We start from the raw sequence: 24,160 nt of genomic DNA on the forward strand, positions 1-24,160 counted from the left end.
GTTGTGAGTAATACTTGATGCAGTTGGTTAGCAGGGAATTGTCAAAAATACCAGATAAATTGATGAGGGGCTTGGAAAAGGTGTCCTTCAATAAAATTTTGTTCACCTTGTCAATTGTAATTTTATCTAATATTGAATATACCAGAAACATACCTGAATGTGGATGGAATTTTACTATGAAAGTCTCACACACTTTTCTTTTCAAAGAACATGTTCAAAGATAATTGTCAGTATAAGCAGCCGGAGCCAGGGGGGTGAGGTGAATTTTAGATAACTCGTATAGCAGAACCAAGGTCCTGCTCCAAACAGCAATCATGTGTGTCTTGTCACTTACTTTTGACCTGGTCCTTATCAGTGAGCATACATTATAAATGACCAACATCTTAACCAATTACTAGAAATTCTAATCTTTGTTCAAAATCCAGGGGCTAAAGAGATAGATCAGCGGTTAAGAGCACTGTTCTTCCAGAGAACCCTTGGCTCCCAGCACCCACATGGTGCCTCACAACTGCCTGTCACTACAGTTCCAGGGGATCCAATACCCTCTTTTGACTTCTGAGGCCTCTAGGCATGCATGTGGTGAACATACATGCAAGCAAAACAAATCTTTTTTAAAGTCATAGTAAAAATATATGACATCTGTTTCTACATCTTTGTGTACTGGTGGGGGGTTGGGGGGTTCTTTGTCAAACTGGGAGAATACAATGAAGAACATGGCTATTTAGACCCTTGAGAAATCAGATAGATACCAGGTGACTGAGGGATGGATTTGGTGTTGGTTTATCCAGACATCACTTAAAGACATGGCCCTTATCACTCAGTAAAAGTGAACATCTGGCATTCCCATGCTACTTGAGCTAACATTATCAGGATGAGAATTAGAATCAGTAGAGCAGGGGAAAGGGACCTAGCAGACAGCAAACCCTGGTCCTGTTTGTACAGCCTGACAAGCTGATGTAAAAACCCTGGCCCCAACTTTTATCAACTTTTGTTTTGTATAATGCTATTGTTGACTGAGACAATAGCCAAAACTGACAACTTGTTCAGAGATCAGACCAGGCAGACAGGTCACCAAGAGAGCTAGCTATAGCTGTGTCTATGGTAGCTACATTCCTAGCACAATGTTAAGCATTCTTTTTTTTAATTATTATATGTAAGTACACTGTAGCTGTCTTCAGACACTCCAGAAGAGGGCATCAGATTTCGTTACAGATGGTTGTGAGCCACCATGTGGTTGCTGGGATTTGAACTCAGGACCTTCAGAAGAGCAGTTGGTGCTCTTAACCACTGAGCCATCTCTCCAGCCCAATGCTAAGCATTCTTAATGCTGCAGATAAAGTTCCTGCTTTACCAAAACTTAAGTGGAACATGTAATCTAATAAAGGAGTCACATCCTAAAAAACAGTTTGTCTCCGTTATAATTGACTTTTTACTTTTTTCTTTTTTAAAGACTTGATTGTTGTTGTGTGTGTGATTGGAGGCATCAAGGGCAGATGTGTGCCATAGCATGCATGTGGTGTCAGAGGACAAACCTAGAATGTCTGTTTTCTCCTTCCTCATGTGGGTTCTGGAGATTAAATATACAAATAGGCATTTTATGGCTGAGCCATCTTGCTTGCGCCCTATGTTGTAGTTTTGACACATCCCTTTTGTAGGATCATGAGTAATAGACCCTATAGGGGAGATCTGACCTACCATAATTTGGGCATTGTTGTCTTAGAGTTTCCATTGCTGTGAAGAGACACCATGGCCAACGCAACTCTTATAAAGGGCAACATTTAATTGGGGTGAGCTTACAGGTTCAGAGGTACAGTCCATTATCAGGTATAAGGTGTGACAGCATCTGTGCAGGCATGGCACTGAAGAAGGAACTGAGAGTTCTACATCTTGTTCTGAAGACAAACAGAAGATTGGCTCCCATGTGGCTAGGAGGAAGGTCTTAACCTCCTCCCTACCACTGTAGGAGGAGTGACACATTTCCTCCAACAAGTGCCACTCCCTGGGCAAGCATACTCAGACCACCACAGGCATATTCATGAATATGAACTTAAGTTGTTTCATACAACTTTAAAATTCACAGTGCAGAACCTGCCCGCCCCAAACCCCCTGGAGTGCTTGCTTTACTGAAACTTCTGCTTAGACTTGTGCAACTCGGACTATGAAGATGGCTCAGCAAGTAATTTGTTTCTGCACGAAATGAGAACCAAGAGTTTGGATCCTTAGAACCCACACAAAAGCCCCTCAAAGGGCACCTGTAATTCCAACCCTGGTTAGGCAGAGACAGGATTCCTGGCAACTGCTGACCAGCCAGTCTTGCCAGAGAATCAAGCTCCAGGTTCAGTAAGATATTCTCAAAAATGAAGAATTGAGGAAGACATCTTGATGTTAGCCTCCACGTGCATGCACACACCCACATAAGCATTACATTGCACACAAAGAAAAGAGAAAACAAGTCTTAATAGAATTCTTTTGTTTGAGAACTGTGAGGAAGTCTTCCTAGCAAAAGGGTCATTATTTTTCCTCTACTAAGAGATACTAAGTTGACAGAACTACTAAGCAAAATTGCTTTTCATAAATGTGTTAAAATATCCTTCCCTAAGGATCTGAGTTTCATCCACAATGCCCACATTTGAAAAAAATAAGCAAGGCTCACACTGGGACCTGAGACTTGCCATGTAGTGGTAATGTAGTGCCATGTAGACTGGGTAGCCAGCAAGTCCTGAAATTACTCTTATCTCTACTCTTCTAGTGCTGAGATTACAGGTGTACTCTACCACAGCTGGCTTGTTAAGTAGATTTGGGGGTCAAGTGGGTCCTCATGTTTATTAGGCAACAAGCACTTTACCTCCTGAGGTCTCTTCAGGCCCTTCCTAATTGCTTAGTAGCTTCTTGTAAGGCAGCACACAGGCTAAGAAAAGAGTAAGAGAGTCAGTGTGTAGTGTGGTTCAGTCCAGATTTCTCTGCTACATACAACTGTGTGTGATGGTACTTAAGGTTTTGCTCAGAAGCTGGGTGAGTGGCCTCTGAGAGGACATATTTTCATTGCAGGTCACTAGAGTAAATGGACAGCTAACTGGAATGGAATGCCCAACATGAGTTCTGCATTTCATCAGTTGGTAGAATTCTTATGTAGGGCTTAGCCACAATATCTGCTTTTGCCTTGGCAGATGTACACTAGTTATAATTGTTTTCATGGGGCTGGAGAGATGGCTCAGCGGTTAAGAGCACTGACTGCTCTTCCAAAGGTCCTAAGTTCAATTCCCAGCAACCACATGGTGGCTCACAACCATCTATAACAGGATCTGATGACTTCTTCTGGTGTATCTGAAGACTGTTACAAGTGTACTCATATAAATAAACTATATCTTTTTTTAAAAAAAAAGATTGTTTTCATACTCTACACATCATGTGACCAACATTTGCTCTGTAGTGTGGTATAGTTTTTGTTATTTCATTTCTATTTATTTGGTGTGGGGATCACCTGTGAAGTCAAATGTGGAGGGCAGAGGACAACTTGTGGAAGCCTATTTTCTTCTACAGTGTAGCTTTGATGGATCAAACATGCTGTCAGGTTTGGCAGCAAGTGCTTTTAGCTACAGAGCCATCTTGCCAGCCCTGTGGTATTTAATCTTCCCATACTGTTAATGGGGACTCTCCTGGAAAGGGCTGCACAAGAGACTGCACAAGACTAGGCTACAGGAATTGAAGTTCAGTTGTCAACAGTGCACAAGAGGAAAAAAAACTAGCTTGTCTGCTTTCAGGAGATAAAGAAAGCTGTGCTTTTTGAGATCATGTAATTATCTAGATGCATGGTACTTAAGATCCGGACAAAGAATTGCCTTTTCTGTGTACTTAATAACAGCCGAGTGATTGGCTGGTATCTGTGATCATCCCCCTTGAGTCAGAGGTGATACCTTAGTCACTATTCTATTGCTGTGAAGAAACATCATGATCAAGGCAATTTCCTTAAAAGCCCGCCCCCAGTGACATACCCTCATCCAACTAGACCACACCTCCTAATTCTTCCCAAACAGTTCTGCTAACTGGGGACCTCTAAGCATTCAAACATATGAGCCTATGGGGGCCATTCTCACTCAAACCACCACAGTGGTAAATACTTGGTCGCTTAGTGGTCCTTAATCCTAGTGTTAACGTGTTCTGAAAATTGTAAGTGTAGACACTGTACACTGGCATATACATACTTTGTGTATAAACACGACTCAACTAAGGAGACCATTTGCAGCGAAATAAGGAAATGTGGATTTGGTGAGATCAAAATACACTGCAAAGAGAAGTAGAAAACACTTCATTTTCATACACTGGAGAATCAGTGTAGGTGATAGGAAGCCTTGAAATCTAGGCATGGATTCTTAGTCTCTTGGCTTGTTCTTTCTTTTTTCCTTCCTTCCTTCCTTCCTTTCATCTTTTCTATCCTTTGAGGGAAGATCTATGTCCCCATGTAGATCCCTAGGCTGCTCTAAAACTTGCTATGTAGAACAAGCTGATCTTAAACTCACAAAAATCCTCCTGCCTCTGACACCTAAGTGCTGGAGTTTCTGTTGTGCATCACCACACATTTGAGGTATGGGTGTGTACCCAATACACGTTCATGCAGAAGCCAGAGGGGTTCAGATGGCCACTCTAGTACTCTTCACCTTGTTCCCTTGAGATGGAGTCTTTCACTGAACCTTAACCTCTCCATTTTGCCCAGACTCCCTGGGTCTATCTGCCTCCATCCAAAATCTGGTCCCCCACTGAGCCATCTCTCCAGCTTCTGCACACCTATCTCATTGTGGAGCCATTTAATGTTCTTTGTGGATAAAAAGTACAAAGAACAAAGCTTAAATACTCTTTATAAAAAAAAGAAAAACATTTTAAAAATACTCAGGCAAGATCTTAAATTAGGTTTGGGAGAAAAATTAAAGGAACGAAAGCCCCACTCAGATGGTATTTTCCATGAAATCAGAACCTACTGACCAAGATGCCAGCTCACGGTCACAGATGCAGCTCACAAACCAGAAACGTTCAAGGATGATGGAACTCAATGATGGGTCCAAACTCCTGATCTGAGTGCAGGAAAAAAGTGAGATCCTGATCAAAGTCTGTTTCTACAGCCAAAAATTCAGTTAGGGAGAAAACTAACCGTGAAACCTTAACAGCTAAAAATGAATGCATGAAAATATCCCAGCTAACCTTTGTGGCATTGGTAATTACAGAAGCATTCTAAATCTCTGCTACTACTCACCAAGGCACATGCTATATGGAATGAAGTGAGAACCCACTGAATTAACACAGGATCTTTATATATATATATATATATATATATATATATATATATATATATATATATATATATATATATACACACACACACACACATACATATATAATATAAAGACTTGGTGTCTCCCATTTTAGAAAGCTTAAAGGGTGAAAAAGAAGTGGGTATTAAAAAGAGTTGTTGAAGGCTGGAGAGATGGCTCAGTGGTTAAGAGCACTGACTGCTCTTCCAGAGGTCCTGAGTTCAATTCCCAGCAACCACATGGTGGCTCGCAACCATCTGTAATGGGATCTAAGGCCCTCTTCTGGTGTGTCTGAGGAGAGTGACAGTGTACTCAAATAAATGAATTTTTAAAATAGTTGTTAAAATAGTAACCACCTCCCAAGGACATGTATGCACCACTACACCTGGTTTCTGTGACCCTGGGGATCCACCACAGGATTTCATGCATGCTAAGGAAGTGCTCCAACTGAGTTCTATTTCAAAACTTCTTAAAAGGCTTTAAACACCAATAAGTACACTCTACAGCATCCGATGCTTAGGGCCTGCTTATTCTCTAACCACATTATGTTAATATTCACAACATATATTCTGTGTTGTGATATAGTCTACATAACTGCTTGTTGTCTGCTACTGTTAGATTCTAAGGGACTTCAGGATAAATTGATTTTGTTGATCCATTCTAAAAATGCCTCTACTTCTGTAAAAACTCATATATCTAAAAATATTTTTTTGCATGACGGAATAAAATGGTTTCTCTTTCTGAGTACATAGAACGGCGACTTCCTGGGATTGGAGGTCAGCAAGGTGTTTTTGCTTTACAAAAGGTGCAGCATCTTGCAACATGCTGAAAGCATCAAGCAGGCTTAGCTCCTTGGATCACTGAATACTCTCAACTGAATGTTCTTCAACTCTAAGTCTATGGAGCTCCTGAGATTTGAGTCCAGGAGACATTGTCTTTAAAACTATTCTTTTGGGCTGAAGAGGGTTCCCCCGTGGTTAAGAGCATGTCCTGTTTCTACAGAGAACCTGAGTTAATTCCCAGCACCCATCTCAAGTGGCTCACAACCACTTTTAACTCTTAGCTTCAGGGCAGCTGATACCCTTTTCTATTCTCTTCCAGCACTGACAGGCAGAACGTTGGACACACTGGTAGGACTGTAAAGCGATTAGTACCCATGTACCCTGTTGATGGGAAAGTAAAATGGTGGAGTGATGTCACTACGGAAAGGGCACAGAGGCACCCTGGGATGTAGGTCATGTTACATTCCATGATCTGGGTTCTACTTGTACAGGTGTGTTTACTTCCTAAAACTTCTTCAGCCACATATGGGCATTTTGTACTTTTCTATATGTACTTTATACCTCAGATGATATGCTAATGAGAGGGAAGATGGCTCCGGTCAGTAAAGTTCCTACCTAGTAAAGAACCTGCGTTTGATCCCCAAACCATACATTAAAAAAAGGCAGATGCTGTGGTACGCACCCATAATCCCAGCACTAGAGAAGCCGAGACACGAGGATTCCCTGGGGATTGCTGGCCAGCCAGACTAGCGAAATTGGCAAGCTCCGTGTTCAGTGAGGTACTCTGTCTCAAAAGAGGAAGGTGGGGAGTAACTGAGGAAGACCTCCAAGTGCTCTGCTCGTCACACGCATGGTGAGCCCACACGTAAAAACACACAGAGAGGCGGGGATCTATTCCACTAATCCTACCACATGCGCCCATCCACCCATGGCTGAGTCCACCCACTTTGCCTTCAGTCCTACTAGAGGCCTTGCCCGTTGAAGGCTCCAGTGAGGATAAAGCTTTCATCCTGTTTACTAGCCACCCTTTTCTTCCTCGAACCCCTGGCACAATGACAAAGCCTCTTCAGAATTCCCATAGTTTTGCTCCGATTGGCTCTTCCCCACCAACACAAAAACACATGATCACTTTTCTAAAGTTCAAGACAACTTCAGTTCATGGAGGATCCCCCTCCTCCTTGGCTTAAAACAAAACTCGAGTAGTTAATCTATACTCGTTGAATCCAGTTTGGCTCCAGCGTACTCTTCAAATCACCTTCAGTCAGGTTCTCGCCTCCTCACACCACAGACACTGACTGACCTTTATTAAGGTCACCACCACATTTTTTCCTTCCAGTGGCCGTGTCTCCATCTGCCCTGTCCTCATCTCATTTCTGATACTATGATAAGCACCCCGACTATTTTAAGGGGAGGGAACAATTAAAAGGAGGAAGAGTTTATTTGGCCTTCAATTCTAGGCTCCGGTCCATCACTAGGGTACAATCAAGGCAGGAACTCCAGACAGCTACTGACATCAAATCCACAAGGAAGAGCAGAAAGCATAAATGCTTGCTGGCTGGCTGGCTGGCTGGCTTAACACTCAATTTCTTATTTCTTCACTCTTTTTTCTTCTTTCTTTCTTTCTTTCTTTCTTTCTTTCTTTCTTTCTTTCTTTCTTTCTTTTTTCTTTCTTTCTTTCTTTCTTTCTTTCTTTCTTTCTTTCTTTCTTTCTTTCTTTCTTTCTTTTCCTTTTTCATTTCTCTGTGTTGCCCGGCTTGCCTGAAACTTGCTATGTAGTTGCAGGCTAGCCTCGAACTTACAGAGGCCCCTGCCCCTGCCCCTGCCCCTGCCCCTGCCCCTGCCCCTGCCCCTGCCCCTGCCCCTGCCCCTGCCCCTGCCCCTGCCCCTGCCCCTGCCCCTGCCCCTGCCCCTGCCCCTGCCCCTGCCCCTGCCCCTGCCCCTGCCCCTGCCCCTGCCCCTGCCCCTGCCCCTGCCCCTGCCCCTGCCCCTGCCCCTGCCCCTGCCCCTGCCCCTGCCCCTGCCCCTGCCCCTGCCCCTGCCCCTGCCCCTGCCCCTGCCCCTGCCCCTGCCCCTGCCCCTGCCCCTGCCCCTGCCCCTGCCCCTGCCCCTGCCCCTGCCCCTGCCCCTGCCCCTGCCCCTGCCCCTGCCCCTGCCCCTGCCCCTGCCCCTGCCCCTGCCCCTGCCCCTGCCCCTGCCCCTGCCCCTGCCCCTGCCCCTGCCCCTGCCCCTGCCCCTGCCCCTGCCCCTGCCCCTGCCCCTGCCCCTGCCCCTGCCCCTGCCCCTGCCCCTGCCCCTGCCCCTGCCCCTGCCCCTGCCCCTGCCCCTGCCCCTGCCCCTGCCCCTGCCCCTGCCCCTGCCCCTGCCCCTGCCCCTGCCCCTGCCCCTGCCCCTGCCCCTGCCCCTGCCCCTGCCCCTGCCCCTGCCCCTGCCCCTGCCCCTGCCCCTGCCCCTGCCCCTGCCCCTGCCCCTGCCCCTGCCCCTGCCCCTGCCCCTGCCCCTGCCCCTGCCCCTGCCCCTGCCCCTGCCCCTGCCCCTGCCCCTGCCCCTGCCCCTGCCCCTGCCCCTGCCCCTGCCCCTGCCCCTGCCCCTGCCCCTGCCCCTGCCCCTGCCCCTGCCCCTGCCCCTGCCCCTGCCCCTGCCCCTGCCCCTGCCCCTGCCCCTGCCCCTGCCCCTGCCCCTGCCCCTGCCCCTGCCCCTGCCCCTGCCCCTGCCCCTGCCCCTGCCCCTGCCCCTGCCCCTGCCCCTGCCCCTGCCCCTGCCCCTGCCCCTGCCCCTGCCCCTGCCCCTGCCCCTGCCCCTGCCCCTGCCCCTGCCCCTGCCCCTGCCCCTGCCCCTGCCCCTGCCCCTGCCCCTGCCCCTGCCCCTGCCCCTGCCCCTGCCCCTGCCCCTGCCCCTGCCCCTGCCCCTGCCCCTGCCCCTGCCCCTGCCCCTGCCCCTGCCCCTGCCCCTGCCCCTGCCCCTGCCCCTGCCCCTGCCCCTGCCCCTGCCCCTGCCCCTGCCCCTGCCCCTGCCCCTGCCCCTGCCCCTGCCCCTGCCCCTGCCCCTGCCCCTGCCCCTGCCCCTGCCCCTGCCCCTGCCCCTGCCCCTGCCCCTGCCCCTGCCCCTGCCCCTGCCCCTGCCCCTGCCCCTGCCCCTGCCCCTGCCCCTGCCCCTGCCCCTGCCCCTGCCCCTGCCCCTGCCCCTGCCCCTGCCCCTGCCCCTGCCCCTGCCCCTGCCCCTGCCCCTGCCCCTGCCCCTGCCCCTGCCCCTGCCCCTGCCCCTGCCCCTGCCCCTGCCCCTGCCCCTGCCCCTGCCCCTGCCCCTGCCCCTGCCCCTGCCCCTGCCCCTGCCCCTGCCCCTGCCCCTGCCCCTGCCCCTGCCCCTGCCTCTGCCTCCTGAGTTCTAGGAATCCAGAAGTCTCTCCACTGTTCTATGGCTTAGGACCTCCTGCTCAAGGAATGGTGCCACTGACGCTAGATTAGATTGTGTCTTCCCATATCAATTAACTGAACCAACTCCCACAAACCTGCCCACAGCCCCACCTAGTATCCACAGTCCCTCACTGAAACTCCAATGCTGCCAGGAAGACACTCACCAGAGACCAAACTAAATGGGGCGGCCCAATTGCTAAACTGATCATTCCTTTTCCTTTAGTAGGTTTCCAAATGGTCTTCCACTCCATTCCATGCCAACTAGCTTCCTTGATGTTCTGAAATTTGGTATGCACGTTCCTGCCTGCAAGGCTTTGCAAGTCTCTCCTCTTGGCCTAGAATGTTCTTTTTCCATTAATCTCCATGGGTTGCTCCCTAGCTTCCTTCAGACCTCTACTCGAAAGTGGTGTTTTCACTGAGGGCCTCCTTGACCACCTTATGAAATGCAAAACATCCTCTGCACCCTACTCTCCCAAGGTCTCCATCCCCCCTGCGATTTCTCTCTAGCACTTGGCACTTCTAATAATGAATAATGTGAGTGTGGGAATTTTCACATTTTGATGACTATTGTATTCCCAGTGTCAATAACGATGTGTGGGGTCAGCAAGGTGGCTGATCAGATCTTGCCACGAAGCCTCGTAACCTGAGTTCAATCCTGGAACAAACATGGTGGAAGGAGAGCAACTATTTCCCAAAACTATTCCCCTGACCACCACACCCAAGCCATCACACGTGTGTGTGTCCTGCCAGGCCTCCCTCCATGCACAAATGAATAAATGTAATAAAAAAATTAATCACAATGTGTGGTAAGCACCAAGAACTCCGTCCACGTGTGTGGAATGAATTGTTTTATTAGTTGTCAGCACATCAAGACTGATGAAGAATCATTACTTATTCTACCTTTGCAATAAATTCCAACTGAGCGAGACACATAAGGATAGACCTTTGGTTTGGTCAGTGAAGGCGTTTTAAGGCAGCCAAGATATTAGTCTCTCCATTTTTAAACAGTGTGTCTGACCTCTCCCCTGAATTATATGCCCCAAAGTTAACAACTGCTTTTTCTTCTCTTAGTAAACGTTCACTAAACCAAGAACAGATAGAATGAGCAGCAAAAAAAAAATAAAATAAAATAAAGTACAGTTCAGTGATGGCCATGCATCAAAATGAGGAGGAAACTTAAGCCTTGGAAGGTGGTCCAAGTGTAACAGCTTGCTTTGTTTCTTGGGCTTTTCCTTTCCAGAGAAGGGTTAATGAAACAGAGAAGCCTCAAAAGGGAAAGATGAACAGATGTGCTGGCTTGCCCATGTGACCTTGAATGTACACTAAACAAACCAGGCGAAGCGTGATCCTTCTGATTGGATGACCTCATGCTATTGAACAAACTACTTTCATCCACCCGACACATATTCTCGAAAAAAAAATTTTTTTTAATGGTTGGGAAAATTCCCAAAACCTAACAGGGCCACAACCCGATAGCTTGATTGTATTTCTATGGAAAGCTACAGCTCACTTTATTATAAAAGCTTTGGGGGAAACTTGACCACGAAGAATCTGGCTTCTTTTCTCAGGATATATGTCTTCAAGGAGGTGTTTCTACACACATCCCACAGGCCAGCAGCCCTTCTTCTTTCCTCCTGAGGGAAGGGCCAGGAATAGTCACAGCTGCTGGCAACAGGTTTCATGGCACAGTCACCTCTGAGGTAAGGCTGCGGGCAAGGACTCAATATTGCTGTGTTGGGTGAGTTTGTGGTGACAATGCCCATTACCCACAGAGGCCAATCTTAAAAAAAAAAAAAAAAAAAAAAAAAAAAAAAAAAAAAAGGGAAGTTGCTTACTTTGAAATAGAAATTCCACTAGGCATGGTGGTGCATCTCTTTAATCCCAGCACTGAGGAGGCAGAAGCAGGTGGATCTCTGAGTTCGAAGCCAGCCTTGTCTACAGAGTTCCAGGACAGCCAGAGCTATATGGGTGAAACCCTGCCTGGGAATCAAAAAGAAGAAAAAAGACATTCCCATCACACACTAACTGTTGTTAAAGGGACAAGGCTACAATAAAAGTTGACTGTAGAGAGAAAGTCTTAACTGGATCAAGAATTGAAATGGAGAAACCTGTTAACATTCTAACACATTGATGGGAGCTTCGTTCAAATTACACAAGTTAATTCGTACATAAACCCCTCTTCGGGGACATAGACACAGAAAGACAGCTAAACCCTAGTCAAGGGTTCTGCTTTTAGTGCCCCTTGCTCCTCACAGACTAGAATGCATACAGGCCAAAAATTAGCTCTGGGTTTTCAGAGAAGAGGTGATTTCACTGGGGAATGTGTGCCTGTAAATTTACATAGTTTAGCATTTGTGCAGATGTCTTTACACACCTTACTGTGTCCCCACCAGGAAATGGCACAATCTACAAAGTGGCAAACAGTGAGACTGATATTCACACAATGAAATAAAGAAGCTTTCATTCAAGAGGTTTAAACACAGAATTCTCAGGCATCTTAGGTTAGCAAAACAGTTTCCTTTCACTCCCTGACCTAATGATTAACAGAGCCACCTCTACCCCCAGCCAAACTAAGCTCCAGTAAAATGGGATGCTGGGCATGGGATGCTAGGCATGGGATGCTGGGCATGGGATGCTGGGCATGGGATGCTGGGCATGGGATGCTGGGCATGGGATGCTGAGCATGGGATGCTGGGCATGGGATGCTGGGCATGGGATGCTGGGCATGGGATGCTGGGCATGGGATGCTGGGCATGGGATGCTGGGCATGAGATGCTGAGCTTTGGCCGTGAAGCTAAGCACATCCTCGGCAAACTAGTTCAATCATTCTGTTCTTCCCCTCATGGAAAATTCAGAATCTACCAATGAAAGCAAGACTAGGAAGGCTTTCAGTAACAGAGAATTAGCTCTGCGATTCGGTTTGCCTTCTACTCGGCTTACTACGGAGACTTTCTTCCCAGCCACCAGCCACTAACTGTCCTCAGCACACGAGTAATGCCTCACATATTTTTCCTGCTTACATTATTTCTGGATTCATAGACGACACTGGAGGGGTAGGGCTTTGGTTTAGAAGCTCTTTATATTAAATTAACAATACAAAAGAGGAGGGCTCTTTGCACTTAAGTTCCCCTCCCAAGACCAACCCCCAGAGGTATTTGAAACAAAGTCTCTGTAGAAAACCTGACAGGAAGTCTTCAGCCAAAATCCAGAGTCCCTAGTCACATGTCCCCTCCCTTATTATCCCAAGTAACAGTATTTCATGTTCTAGCTCTGTGAGGAAACCAAAGAAGTTGGGGAGGGAGCTGGAGAATAGCCACCTTCACCAGCGACAGCTCACAGGGGGCAGAGGTCTACTTACCCGCTGTCCAATAGTAGCCCCCTCATCCTAAGGGACACATGGAGTCTAGAGCCCCAGCTGTCTACCCCACACTGCCCCAGTAGGTCCTGGCATTTTCTTGCCCCACAGGTAACAATAGTCTTACAGTGTGTCTCATAGTTCAGTCCCATAGATGGCTTTGTGACGCAAATATTCTTCTAAACACTGAAGAACATTATCATCCACCTTTGGGTCAAACTTGTTGGCCAAGAGGTGATGGTTCTGAAGTATCCAGTGCAGGTCCCCTGACCCATAAACACAGACAGCCCGCTGGTGGATTCCTGAGCAAGACGTGTAAGGTGCCCCGTTCTCAACGTCTCCCTCATGGTCGTACCACTTGGTTAGTCTTGCAATGGCTCTCATGTCTGACAGGTCAAATTTTCGATGCGAGGGATCTGATCCAGGCATCCACGAGGCACGCTGTAGGGTGGCCCAAAGGTGCTCATCGGGACTGTAGGTGTCTTTTACCCATTCGATCAGTTGCCGGGCTTTTGAGTTCCTTAACACATGTTCAATGAAGTCTCGAGAAGCCACCATGTAGGCATTCCCAGTGAACATGGTTAGGTTATTAGGTGGCGGCGTCTTCCTCTTGCTGGTCATGTGCAATGTGTCTGTCACCTCATAGTGATATTTCCAGCGGGATTTTTTATGTGGAGGTGGTACCTCTGACTCCATACTGTTCTGCCCTTTCAATAGCTTGAGGGCCTTGACCATCTCAGCATTGGTTTTGATGGGAAAGTCCGTCCCACAGGTGTTCAGGAGGTATTTCCATGGCATGGGGCTCTGAAGCAAGTCTTCCATGCAGTTTAGGTCAGCCTGCACCCTAGACCAGGAAGCATAGACCACTGATACCAACTTACTAGCTATGAAGACATTGGGGAAACATGACACGATGGCCCTGACTGCCTGCTTAAAGGGTTCTGGAGACTTCTGATCCACATGGACACAGTATACGTTCTGAGGGGTGTACACAGCTCGCAGCAACCTTTCGAAGTTCTCAATCTTCTCATGCACCACCATGGAGTACGCGATGGGGAAGCTGGCCTCTTCCTTGCTCAGTGGGACCTGTATAAACTTCCTCTGGGTCTTGAAGTGCTCACAGTCTGCTGTCATCCTAAGGTAGTCAGCCTCTGTGAGGAGCTGCCGCTTCTTCTTAATTTCCAGGTTATTCAACAGAGCCTGGGTCACCGCTTTCTGTTCCCCTCGAATGACCCCTGAGCAGTTGATGGAACTCTTGGCTGGCAGCTTCAGGGTCTTGTACAGAAGATCCCTGCAGTATTGGCTTTGAAATTCCCCAGAGTCCAGATCCATGGCATCGAAGTCACACTTCAGTCTGAAGGACAGTTTCAGGGCAAGGATGGCCAGCAGCATGTAGCAGCCCAGGGTCCACAGGCGATAGTGCCAGCAGAGCCTCCGCCAGGAAGTCATCTTCACAGGCGAGGACCATCAAGCCTCGCCCAGCTGAACAGAACAAAGAGCCTCTGATTATAAACGAACTAAACAGGATCCCAGAAATGTCAAGTTCAACTCCAAACTTCTGATGGCAGAAGAGATCTCTTCTCTGGAGAAATAGCTAAGTGAAAACCAGGCAAGGAAGGCCACCAGGCTTGCTAAGGGAGACTTAAAACTGCCCTACCAAGCAGTAGCCAGGCTGCCACAGGGACCAGTTCCATCCTTACCTCTGGAGAGAGGGAAGCATGGAGCTGGGCTCCCTGAGGTAAAGGTGCAATTAGCTGGAGGAAGTACTCACGCTTCACCCATTTTCCTCCCTCCCGCCCCTTGCTGCCCTAGAAATGAACTTTTATCTGGGGTTTGGAATTTCTAGGTCTGGAAACAAATTACGTGCAATTGGCTCTACCATCAGTTCTAGACTCAAGCCCCTTTAGAAAGAAGTGCTATTCCTTCTTCCATTTGTTAATCTCGTCACATCCCATATCATTCAAAACTCAGATCCTGTTTCTGGCTAACCTTTCATTTTAAAATATCCTTAAAGAAATATTAAATAGCTGGACATAATAGCACACACCTTTAATCCTAGCACTCAGGAGGCAGAGGCAGGTAGACTTCTGAGTTTGAGGCCAGCCTATCTACATAGTGAGTTTCAAGCCAGCCTGGGCTACATAGAGAAACCCTGACTCAAAGAAACCAAAATAAACAAACAAACAAACAAACTAATTAATTAATTAAATTAAAAGAAAATAAAACGAAATATAAAGCAGTTCAGTATTGTCCAAAAATTAACAGCAGTCAAATGCTATATCTAGTTTAAAATATATCTCTCCACAGAGGTGCACATGATTATGCACACAGGATGTTTACTGTCGTCTGTGAACTAGGACCACTTCTGGACACCGTCCTATTTAATCTTCACAACCAACTCGTGATCACTAGACTCTTCTTATGAAAACAGAAGCTGAGCTCTTCTCAAATATCACATGCTAGAAGACTGGAAACTTCTCTCCATTCCGCCTGTGAATTAGCCTGGTGCTTATCCCACAAACCACACCTACTTTTTAAATACAACACAAGGTCTTGAATACCACCAAAGAAACCAGATTTACAGGGGAAGAAAATCCACTCCTTCCACACACACACCCCAAAATAACTTAAAAGTATAACACATTCTTCCAACAGGTTCTTTTCCTCTGGCTCATCTCTTTGGGAACATAAAATTATATCCTTTTCAGTAGTAACTCTTGGGGAGAAGATTTTAAAAGGAGGAAAATGAAGAAATCTCTCACCTTTGGTACCTTCTTGGCTGCTTAGGAGAGCTTTCTCCAACGCCGCGAGTCTGTGGAGTGAAGGTAAAGGTTGGTTGTGTTGAGGTGCAAATTAACACTACAGCCTTTGCCTTCGTACCTCCCAGATAGATAAGCTGCTACTACTGTTCACCAGCCATCCAAGGAGCTCTCCCAGGCTCCTGTTAGACCTATGCAAAGGAGAGAGCAGCAGGTGGCTCTGTCACTCACCTTTTGACTTCCTGTTCTCAGAAGAGGGAGTGAACATAAGCAAACGATTCAGGACTGTAGTCTCAAGCACTAGTCATTCTGGCAGGCGAAGGAGACAGGAACAATGCTGGCCACATCTGAGAAAGCAGTAAAGCATTTTAATCAGAAGAGCCCAGTTTCTGCCTAGGCTCTCCTGCCCTCACACCACTCACTAGGAACTCACAGCGTTCGTGCAAGCCTTTTCCTCTCCCACCCAATACACAGCTATCACAGTTATAGCCTGTCTCCTTTTGTTTGGGAGTAAAAATGTCACTCTTTGTGCTCCTGGGACATCTCAGGAGGCAGAGATAACATAAATACCCAAGGATTGATTTCTCTCTCTCTCTCTCTCTCTCTCTCTCTCTCTCTCTCTCTCTCTCTCTCTCTCTCTCTCTCTCTCAAACCAGTTCATCCTTGAAAGCAATCACTGCTGAGTCAAGAGGAAAAAATAAAAAGATACAAAGGAAGAAAAGAGGCAAATTCCCTTGTTTTCAAGAGATATGACCCTACACATACAAGACCTGAAACTCCACTAGAAGACTTAGATCTAGTAAAACATCCTTTGTCAAGGAGGAAAATACAAAATCAACAACTCACTGTGAAAATGTCAGGAAGCCAGTACCAATCAAAACAGCCTCAAAACTAAACAAATCCAACTAAGACTAAAGCTTAGTTAACCAAAGGCATTAACAATCTGGAGGATGAAAAGGAAGAATTGGCTGGGCACAGTGAGTGGTGATGGAGCCTTTAATCCCAGAACTCAGGAGACAGAGGCTAGCGGGTTTCTATGAGTCTCAAGGCCAGCATGGGCTACATAGTGAGTTCCAGGTAGCCAAGGCTACATAGTGAGACCTTGTCTCAAAAGGACAAATGAAAGAAAGAAAGTATGAAGCACTATATGTATGCTAGCATTTCGGCACCAACGTATGCAAGGGAGTACAGTAAAGAAGCTGCGGATGTGATAGCTCCATGGTATGGTTAAGGGGAAGGGTTTTTTTTTTTTTTTTATGAGAAGGGGGTAGGGAGAGAGAATTTAGAGTCCATAGCAGAGAGAAAAGAAAGGACATGGCCACAAGAGAGAAAATATCTGGATACATCTGGAAGAGTTCAGAGCAGAAAGTAAGAGTTTGGGCTTACTGCCAGGGCTGGTATGTTGCATCTGCCTGGAGGAGCCAAGGGAAAGACTTTGTCCCTTAGAAAGAGGATGGGCACCTGGGAAAGTGAGAAGAGCTAGGGTGCTAGTCTGAAATGTCTAACAAATAGGAACTGAGAGATCCTGGAGGCCAGCATGGACTTTCGTATGCAGCCTCGGGTCTATGTGAATGGCGTCATAGGCTCCTTCTGCCAGAGGTAAGGGAAACGGCTCCTTTTGACAGATTGGAACCTGCTTCTCAAGTTTCTGAAGAATGTTGACTTTTATCTAGAAATTCTCCTGTAGTCCAGCTTAAGCTCATATGGACAGCCTGACGTCTAAATACGGACTGTCTGAGACCAAACACTAAAGAAAGAAAGACACTTAAAAATGGAAAGGCTTCACGTGTTGGGCAGAATATTGAGAAAATTGCCATTTAGAAAAGTGGCCTACAAATTCTTTGGAATCTTCATCTAAATCTGAATGGAATTCTAAAGAGAAATAGGGAGGGGAAACTCTAAATTTTATATGGAAACACAAAAGACCAAAAGAATCCCAAAGTGAGGAATAAAAATACAGGCACTAGAAGTATCAGAATACCTGACTTCAAAGTATACTACAGAGACATCGTATGCTCCTAGCATAAACACAGACAGTGGTACAAAGGAACAGAGGACTTAGAATAAATCTACCTTGAGTACAGTGTGATGGGCACGTCTTTAATCACAGCACACAGGAGGCACAGGCAGGTGGGCCAGCTTGGTCTACAAAGCAAGTTTCAGTACAGCCAGGGCTACATAGAGAGACCCTGTCTCAAAGCAAAACAAAAAGAGAAATCTACATGGAAACTGTCGTCAGATTTTTAATAAAGGATGGCCAAAAATATGCATTGTAGACGAAAGCCTCATTCACAAGTGGTACTGCGAAGCTGAAGCTAGATCATTATCTCCCATCCCCTGGTAAAAAAAAAGCCAACTCAAAACAGTAAGAAACCTTTGTGGAAGAACTGAAACGTCCAGAGGAAAACAAAGGGGCAATACTTCAAGGTTTTAGAAATGAGACCGAGTTGGCAGACAGGTTTAAAAGGCTTCTGCATAGGGGCTAGAACGGCGGCTCAGTGGCTAAGAGCCACTTTCTACTCCTTGAAGAGGACCAGAGTTTTGTTTGGTTCCCAACACCCACAGCTACCTGAAACTCCAGATCCAGAGGACTCAGAGCCCTCTTCTGGCCTCCACGGTAACCTACACTCACATGGCTTACACACATACAAACACACACATGCACACATACAAACACACACATACACACATAATAAAAACAAATCTTTTTTAAAAATTCAACAATAAATAATCCAATCAACATGTGGGCAAATAACTTAACAATTTTCCAGTTAAGAAACACAAATATCTAGTAAATACATGAGAAAATGTACCCAATCCTTAGCCATCAGTGAAATGCAAATCACTGAGATTCGATCTTAACTCCAGTCAGCACAGCTAGAAAAAGAAAACGCAGCAAAAGTTGGTAGGGTTGGTGAACCCTTGTACACTGATATAGTGGGAATGTAAATCAGTCCAGCAGCTATGGAAATCAGTATGCAGATTCCTCAAAAGAAAAAAATAAAAATGGAACTATGTGACGCAGCTATGCCATTTCTGAGTATACACCTGGAGGTACCATAGTCAGCTTACCATGGAGACACCTGCAGACTCATGTTTATTGTAGCACAACTTACAACAGCCAAGTTAAGGAATCCGCCTACATGCCCATCAATAGATGAACAGAAAAAGCAGGCTCATAAAGTCAGGTACAGCATGTTTACTCTCCTGTGGACTCTGGCATGGGGAGGGGACCGGGAATGGGGGTTTGTGAAAGTCACAAGGGGCTATTAAGGATATGGAAGGGCAAAGCAAATGTGGGGGAAAAGACAGGGTAATATAATCAAAGCACATTACATGCATGACCTGACACAATGAGACTCTTTACTTTGTACAGTGTACACTAATTTGGAAAACTTATTTGTCCAAAATCAAGAGTCCCTTTTGTCTGTTTATGGTGGCTATAGAAACCGGTGGGTCACAGGAATACACACAGCCATCCAGAGGCTAGCTCTCACTATGGCATCTGACAGCTTCGAGCTGCTGATAGTCTAAAGAATAGGTTGTACTAGGAAATATTGGGCTTCACGGAAAACCTCTGATGTGGTTTTTGCAATGAAATGTGGAAAATGTCTTCTTCAAAGCTGCTGGCATTTGCGTCATCCCCAGATGTCTCTAACAAATGTCTGACTAAAAACAACTGAATATAAGGGACTTATCTAGGAGGTTGGACACACAGACCTGAAGTATAGCATATATGAAGTTTTGGGTCTAATCACCAGCATCACAAACCCAAAGGAACTAGGTAATAACTGTTATGAGGTGACATTCAGGCAGGAGCCATTGGAAGTAGCTATTATTCTACCACTCCTTGGCTGGAGAAATCAAGAAAATGGAGAATAGCAAAAATTGAAGTTTGCGTAGAGCCCCTGGAAGCTTAAACTCAGAGCCCTGCCTAAGGAAGGGAGCATTGCTCAGCCAGAGCTAAGTTCTGTCTCTAAGCTCGGCAGCCCTAGGCTGAGATCCTGACCTCTTAGAGGCAGCAGGGGTCGTTCCTGTAAATTGGTCATAGTGCGGGTACAAAAATAAAATGAACGTCTTTCGAGAGGTCAGTAGGCGTTGACGTGGTGATGCTCAAACCGGAAATAGAAAAGGAACCGGAAGTCTCTCCTTCAGCCTGGCTGTCTCTTACTAGCGTCCCCTACTGGCATAGCCTCGCGAGGATGCTGCTGGCAAGCCAGACTGGTTTTCAGTCCTGCTGTCATCATCACAAAGTGAAGTCTGGGAGACCGTCCTGGTGTGGAGACTATAAATGTACATTTCTGCTACTCTCAGCCCAGGAACAGATTTTTTTTTTTCTGACCGGAGATGGAAACCCACCAAAAGCGATGGAGACGTGTAGGTTTCTCGGCACCCCTTCTTTCATTGGCCTGGCTTCATGGGTTTTGTCTTCTGCCAGCTTCTGGGGTTTATTCTCATGACTTTCTATTGTTGGCCTATAAAAATCTCTGGGGAAAAAATATTAAAAAATAATTACCTGGCTCAAAAAAAATCCAAGCCTATAAAACCCTTCCAATACCTTTTTAGATGGCTTTTCTCTGCTTCTTTTCTCCCCAAAACAATAAACAAACAAACAACAACAACAAAAAACCTGCATTGTGCAGTCAATAAAGAGAATATATTTTGAATATTTTATTCTTTTTTTTTTTCCCCACAGCTAAGGACCGAACCCAGAGCCTTGTGCTTGCTAGGCAAGCACTCTACCGCTGAGCGCTTTTACAAGGAACCAAGAGGGGATCTTTTAGCCACGGAGCTCTCTCTCCAGTCCCTGTTGTAACAATAACTCATTCAAAGAGTGTGCCATACACAACCTGACACTGGCAATCCCTTAGTAAAGATTATCACTAAATTGGCTTCATTGTCAGCACACAAAGACCAAATTTACTCACAGAATAACTCAAGGAAGGTGTAAGTAGCACTTGTGAGTTTTCAATCTTTCACAGGGTCCATATCAGATATTCCAGATATTTACTTTGCAATTCATAAAAGTAGCAACATCATGATTATGAAATAACAATGAAAATAATTCACCACAACATGAGGAACTGTATTGAAGAGTCACGGCATCAGGAAGGTTGAGAACTGCTGATCTAGATAGACCAAGCTATAGTGCTGGTATTGATACAGTAAGGGAGAGGACCCAGAATTCACCCACCCTACTGCAAAGGGATCTGGATGCAACTGTCCCCGTCACTCCTCCAGAGAGAATGAGTTCAGGAATGAGCTGCAGCTGAGTGCGGCTGCTATAGGAGAGGGGACAAAGGGACACAGGACAACGAGGACCAGGCCGCCTGCAGGGATCTAGAAAACATGGGGAGAGACTTAGACTTTGCTGCTGCTTTAGAAACTCTCCCTGGCCAGACTCCTAAGTTCTTACCTCCCCATCCTAAGTTCAGTCTGTATGTCAGGGAAATGACTCTGAACTACAAATCAGTGTGTTCCTGTGGAAGTCTAAGTTCCAGTTGTAAGAAACAGAAATAATGAGGCAGGCTCCTCATGGGGGATCCAGGAAGACAGTGATGCTGAGTGTTAACCTCCATGGAGGTTCAGGAGATGCTACCAATCCAACAGAACAGCAGCCAAAACGGGCCCTAACCAATCGGCACTAAGTTTATATATCAGCAATCACACTTAACATTCATTTTTGCTTTGGCAGCACTTGCTTGGGCCAGATGTGAGCTTCAAGGTCATGGCCTTTGTTTCTGCTTCTTCTCAGAACTTAGTCATAGACAATAGAGTTTGGAGGCTTTTCAGAACACAGTGGTTGTTTGCAGGGTGGGTCATGGGTGTCAAGGGTCGTGAGTGGCAAGGGCAGTACCAGTTGTCTCTACAGAGAAGGCTGTGACTCAGAGGCAGTACCTCAGGCCAGAGAAGCAGGAAAACCAAGTATGCGTGTTTCTAGTTACAGAGGAGCTGGAGTTTTTAAGAGTAGTCGGATGATGAAGATGGTGAGGAGCGTGTTTTAAACTCCAATCTCCAAAGTCTCGGGACAGAGTCCCTGGCCTGGTTAACAGACCCAGTGAGATCTACTTTGTTTTAGGCAGAATTTGTAAGATGTAAAAGTGCAAGCTTGGGGCTGGAGTGATGGTTCAGTGGTTGAGAGCACTGCCTGATCTTCCAGGGGACTCAGGTTCAAGTCCCAGAACCCACAAGACACCTCCTAAACTGGCTGTAGAACTCCGGTTCCAGGAAAACAATGTCCTCATCTGGCCTCTGTGGGCACCACACACAAATAGTGCACAGACATATATTCAGAAAAAATAACCATAATCATAAAATAAAAAATATGGAAAGGAAGGGAGGAAGGAAGGAAGGAAGGAAGGAAGGAAGGAAGGAAGGAAGGAAGGAAGGAAGGAAGGAAGGAAAACTAAAAGAGCATGTCCAGTTGTCCTTTAATGAGTATCAAGGGCACCTGGTAGCTCTTCCTCCACCCTCCACCCTCTACCCTTCCACCTCCACCCTCCACTCATGGACATACCCCACATGGCCCAGGGTGAAACAGCACGAAAAGTCCACCCATCTCAGAGTATCTGTTCCCTGCACACAGAGGAGTCAGGAGGTAAGAAGGTGATTTGATATGCACAACCAACCATCCCCTTCTTCCTGTGCACTTAGCCAGAGTCACTTGATCACTGGCTCATAAAGGGGCCTTGGTTCTTCCCTCTCCATCTTCCCACCAAGGCTGGGCTGTGCACTTCTCAGCTGCCCCTTTGCTTCCATGTACCACAGCCTCCCTGGTGGGGGATTTGCTTTTGCGGGCTGTCTTGAGCATCCTGGGAGAATGAGCAACCTCTTAAATCCTAGAACTGTTGCTTATTGGTGAATCTATGAATTTATAGACTGGCAATAAACCATACACACACACACACACACACACACACACACGTGCACACAGGCCAAAATAATTGTAACTAACACAACATTAAATGGGTTGACTTTGCTTAACAGACTGTTTTTAAAGACATGGTTTCTCTCAGTTTGTAGCCCAGGCTACCCTAGAATGTTTTATCCTTCTGCTTCACTTTGGAGTGCTGGGGCTACAGGTCAATGCACCTCAATGCCTGGTTCTTAACAACATTTTCTGAAGTCTCCTGAGATGGGATTTGAAGCTGTGTTAATACTGACATTAAGTTGACTCCTAAGGGGAATTGACCCGAATAGGCCAAAAGCAGGTGATGTGGAGCATGGGCCCTGTCTGATTCTTTCGTGTACAGTTCTTCTTAGGGAGGGCTGCTGAGGCGAGGTACAGTTGAAAGGCTGATGACCTCAGTCCTGGTTCAAAAAGAGTTCAGAGTCTTGCATTGTGGAAACACTTGAGAACAGATCATTATAAAGCCACATGCAAGGTAAAGAGATATGCACTGGATATCAAAGTGCAAAGGTGAAGAGTGAGGAAATAATTCTAAAAATATAATTGCAGGGATGGCCAGATAGCTCAGTTGCTAAAGGTGTTTGCCTGACAACCTAAGTTTAACCCTTGGAACACACAGATATGGCAGAAGGGGAGAACTGACTCCTGAAAACTGTACTCTGATCTCCATACAGGCACCATGGCAGGAGCATGTACATGCACACTCGTGCGTACACACAGATACACACAGACACACACACACACACCAATGTAACTCACATTAATGACAGGAATACAGTGGAGGCATGTCACCAGTCCTGGGCTGCAGACTTCTGAGCTTCATTTATGTGAGGGAGAAATAGTTCCTACCATTACCTTTCCAGGTACATTCACAAATTCCTAGCTCGTACAGACTCATTTTCCTAGTGAAGAGACATCCAAGATCACGTGTATGGAAAAAACACATTTCAGGGTAAAAATTCATGCTCTCTGCCACCACCTCCTCTACCCCAACACATGCTAGCTTTGTTTCTTCTATACAAACACGTACCAGGGAAATCAGTGTGTGTGTGTGTGTGTGTGTGTGTGTGTGTGTGTATGCCCACACCCCCGCACATGCGGTACTTAATCACCAACCCCAACGCTGTGTTGAGTGGTGGCTTCTGCCTTAATGTTTTACTCATCGGATTGGTGCACCGATTTTTAAAAGTTATCTTGAAATCTTAGGATTTCAATCCTAAGTTACCTTAGGAAATACAAGAGTATTTCCCTTAACTACAGAGACCTAGCAGGTTTATTTTTTATTGTGCCTGTCTGGGGCGGATGAATGAAGCAGATCTCATCTGCTTTATTGGAAGAAGGGAGGATTTTTATGGGTGGGTGTGTTTAGGCCAAAGCAGATGCTAGTAGAGATTCTTTTTATGAGATCTAAATGTTTTTATAATGATAAGTAACAGCCACAGACCCTAAACATGACACCCAAAAACATCTGCTCCATCTACCACTCACAAGGCTTGACTTCACGACCTTGTATTTTAAGGAGGGTATTATGGAGTAGAAGCATAGCTCAGTGGTAGAATGCTTACCTAACACACAGAAAACACTGAGCTTATCTACACCAATACACACACACACACACACACACACACAAAACATTGTCTC

At 46.3% G+C, this 24,160-nt stretch overlaps 1 protein-coding gene across 2 annotated transcripts; it reads right to left on the bottom strand.

Moving 5' to 3' along the window:
- Positions 1–12,173: 12,173 nt before the first annotated feature.
- Gcnt3 (glucosaminyl (N-acetyl) transferase 3, mucin type) lies at positions 12,174–19,715 on the bottom strand. Of its 2 annotated transcripts, XM_021172739.2 has the most exons (4): positions 19,619–19,715; positions 15,841–15,956; positions 15,613–15,662; positions 12,174–14,332 (listed from the first exon to the last, which is right to left on the bottom strand). In XM_021172739.2, exon 4 carries the CDS (start codon positions 14,297–14,299, stop codon positions 12,986–12,988), a length of 1,314 nt encoding a protein of 437 aa, XP_021028398.1. In that variant the 5' UTR covers positions 14,300–14,332; positions 15,613–15,662; positions 15,841–15,956; positions 19,619–19,715; the 3' UTR covers positions 12,174–12,985. The 2 variants fall into 2 exon arrangements, with proteins under 2 accessions (XP_021028398.1, XP_085700891.1); XM_085844765.1 differs by lacking the exons at positions 15,613–15,662; positions 15,841–15,956; positions 19,619–19,715 and adding an exon at positions 14,898–15,268.
- Between the last annotated feature and the right edge of the window lie 4,445 nt (positions 19,716–24,160).

This window comes from Mus caroli, unplaced genomic scaffold, assembly GCF_978045245.1.
Source record: "Mus caroli unplaced genomic scaffold, Mus_caroli_1 scaffold_11, whole genome shotgun sequence".
Lineage (NCBI taxonomy): Eukaryota > Metazoa > Chordata > Mammalia > Rodentia > Muridae > Mus > Mus caroli.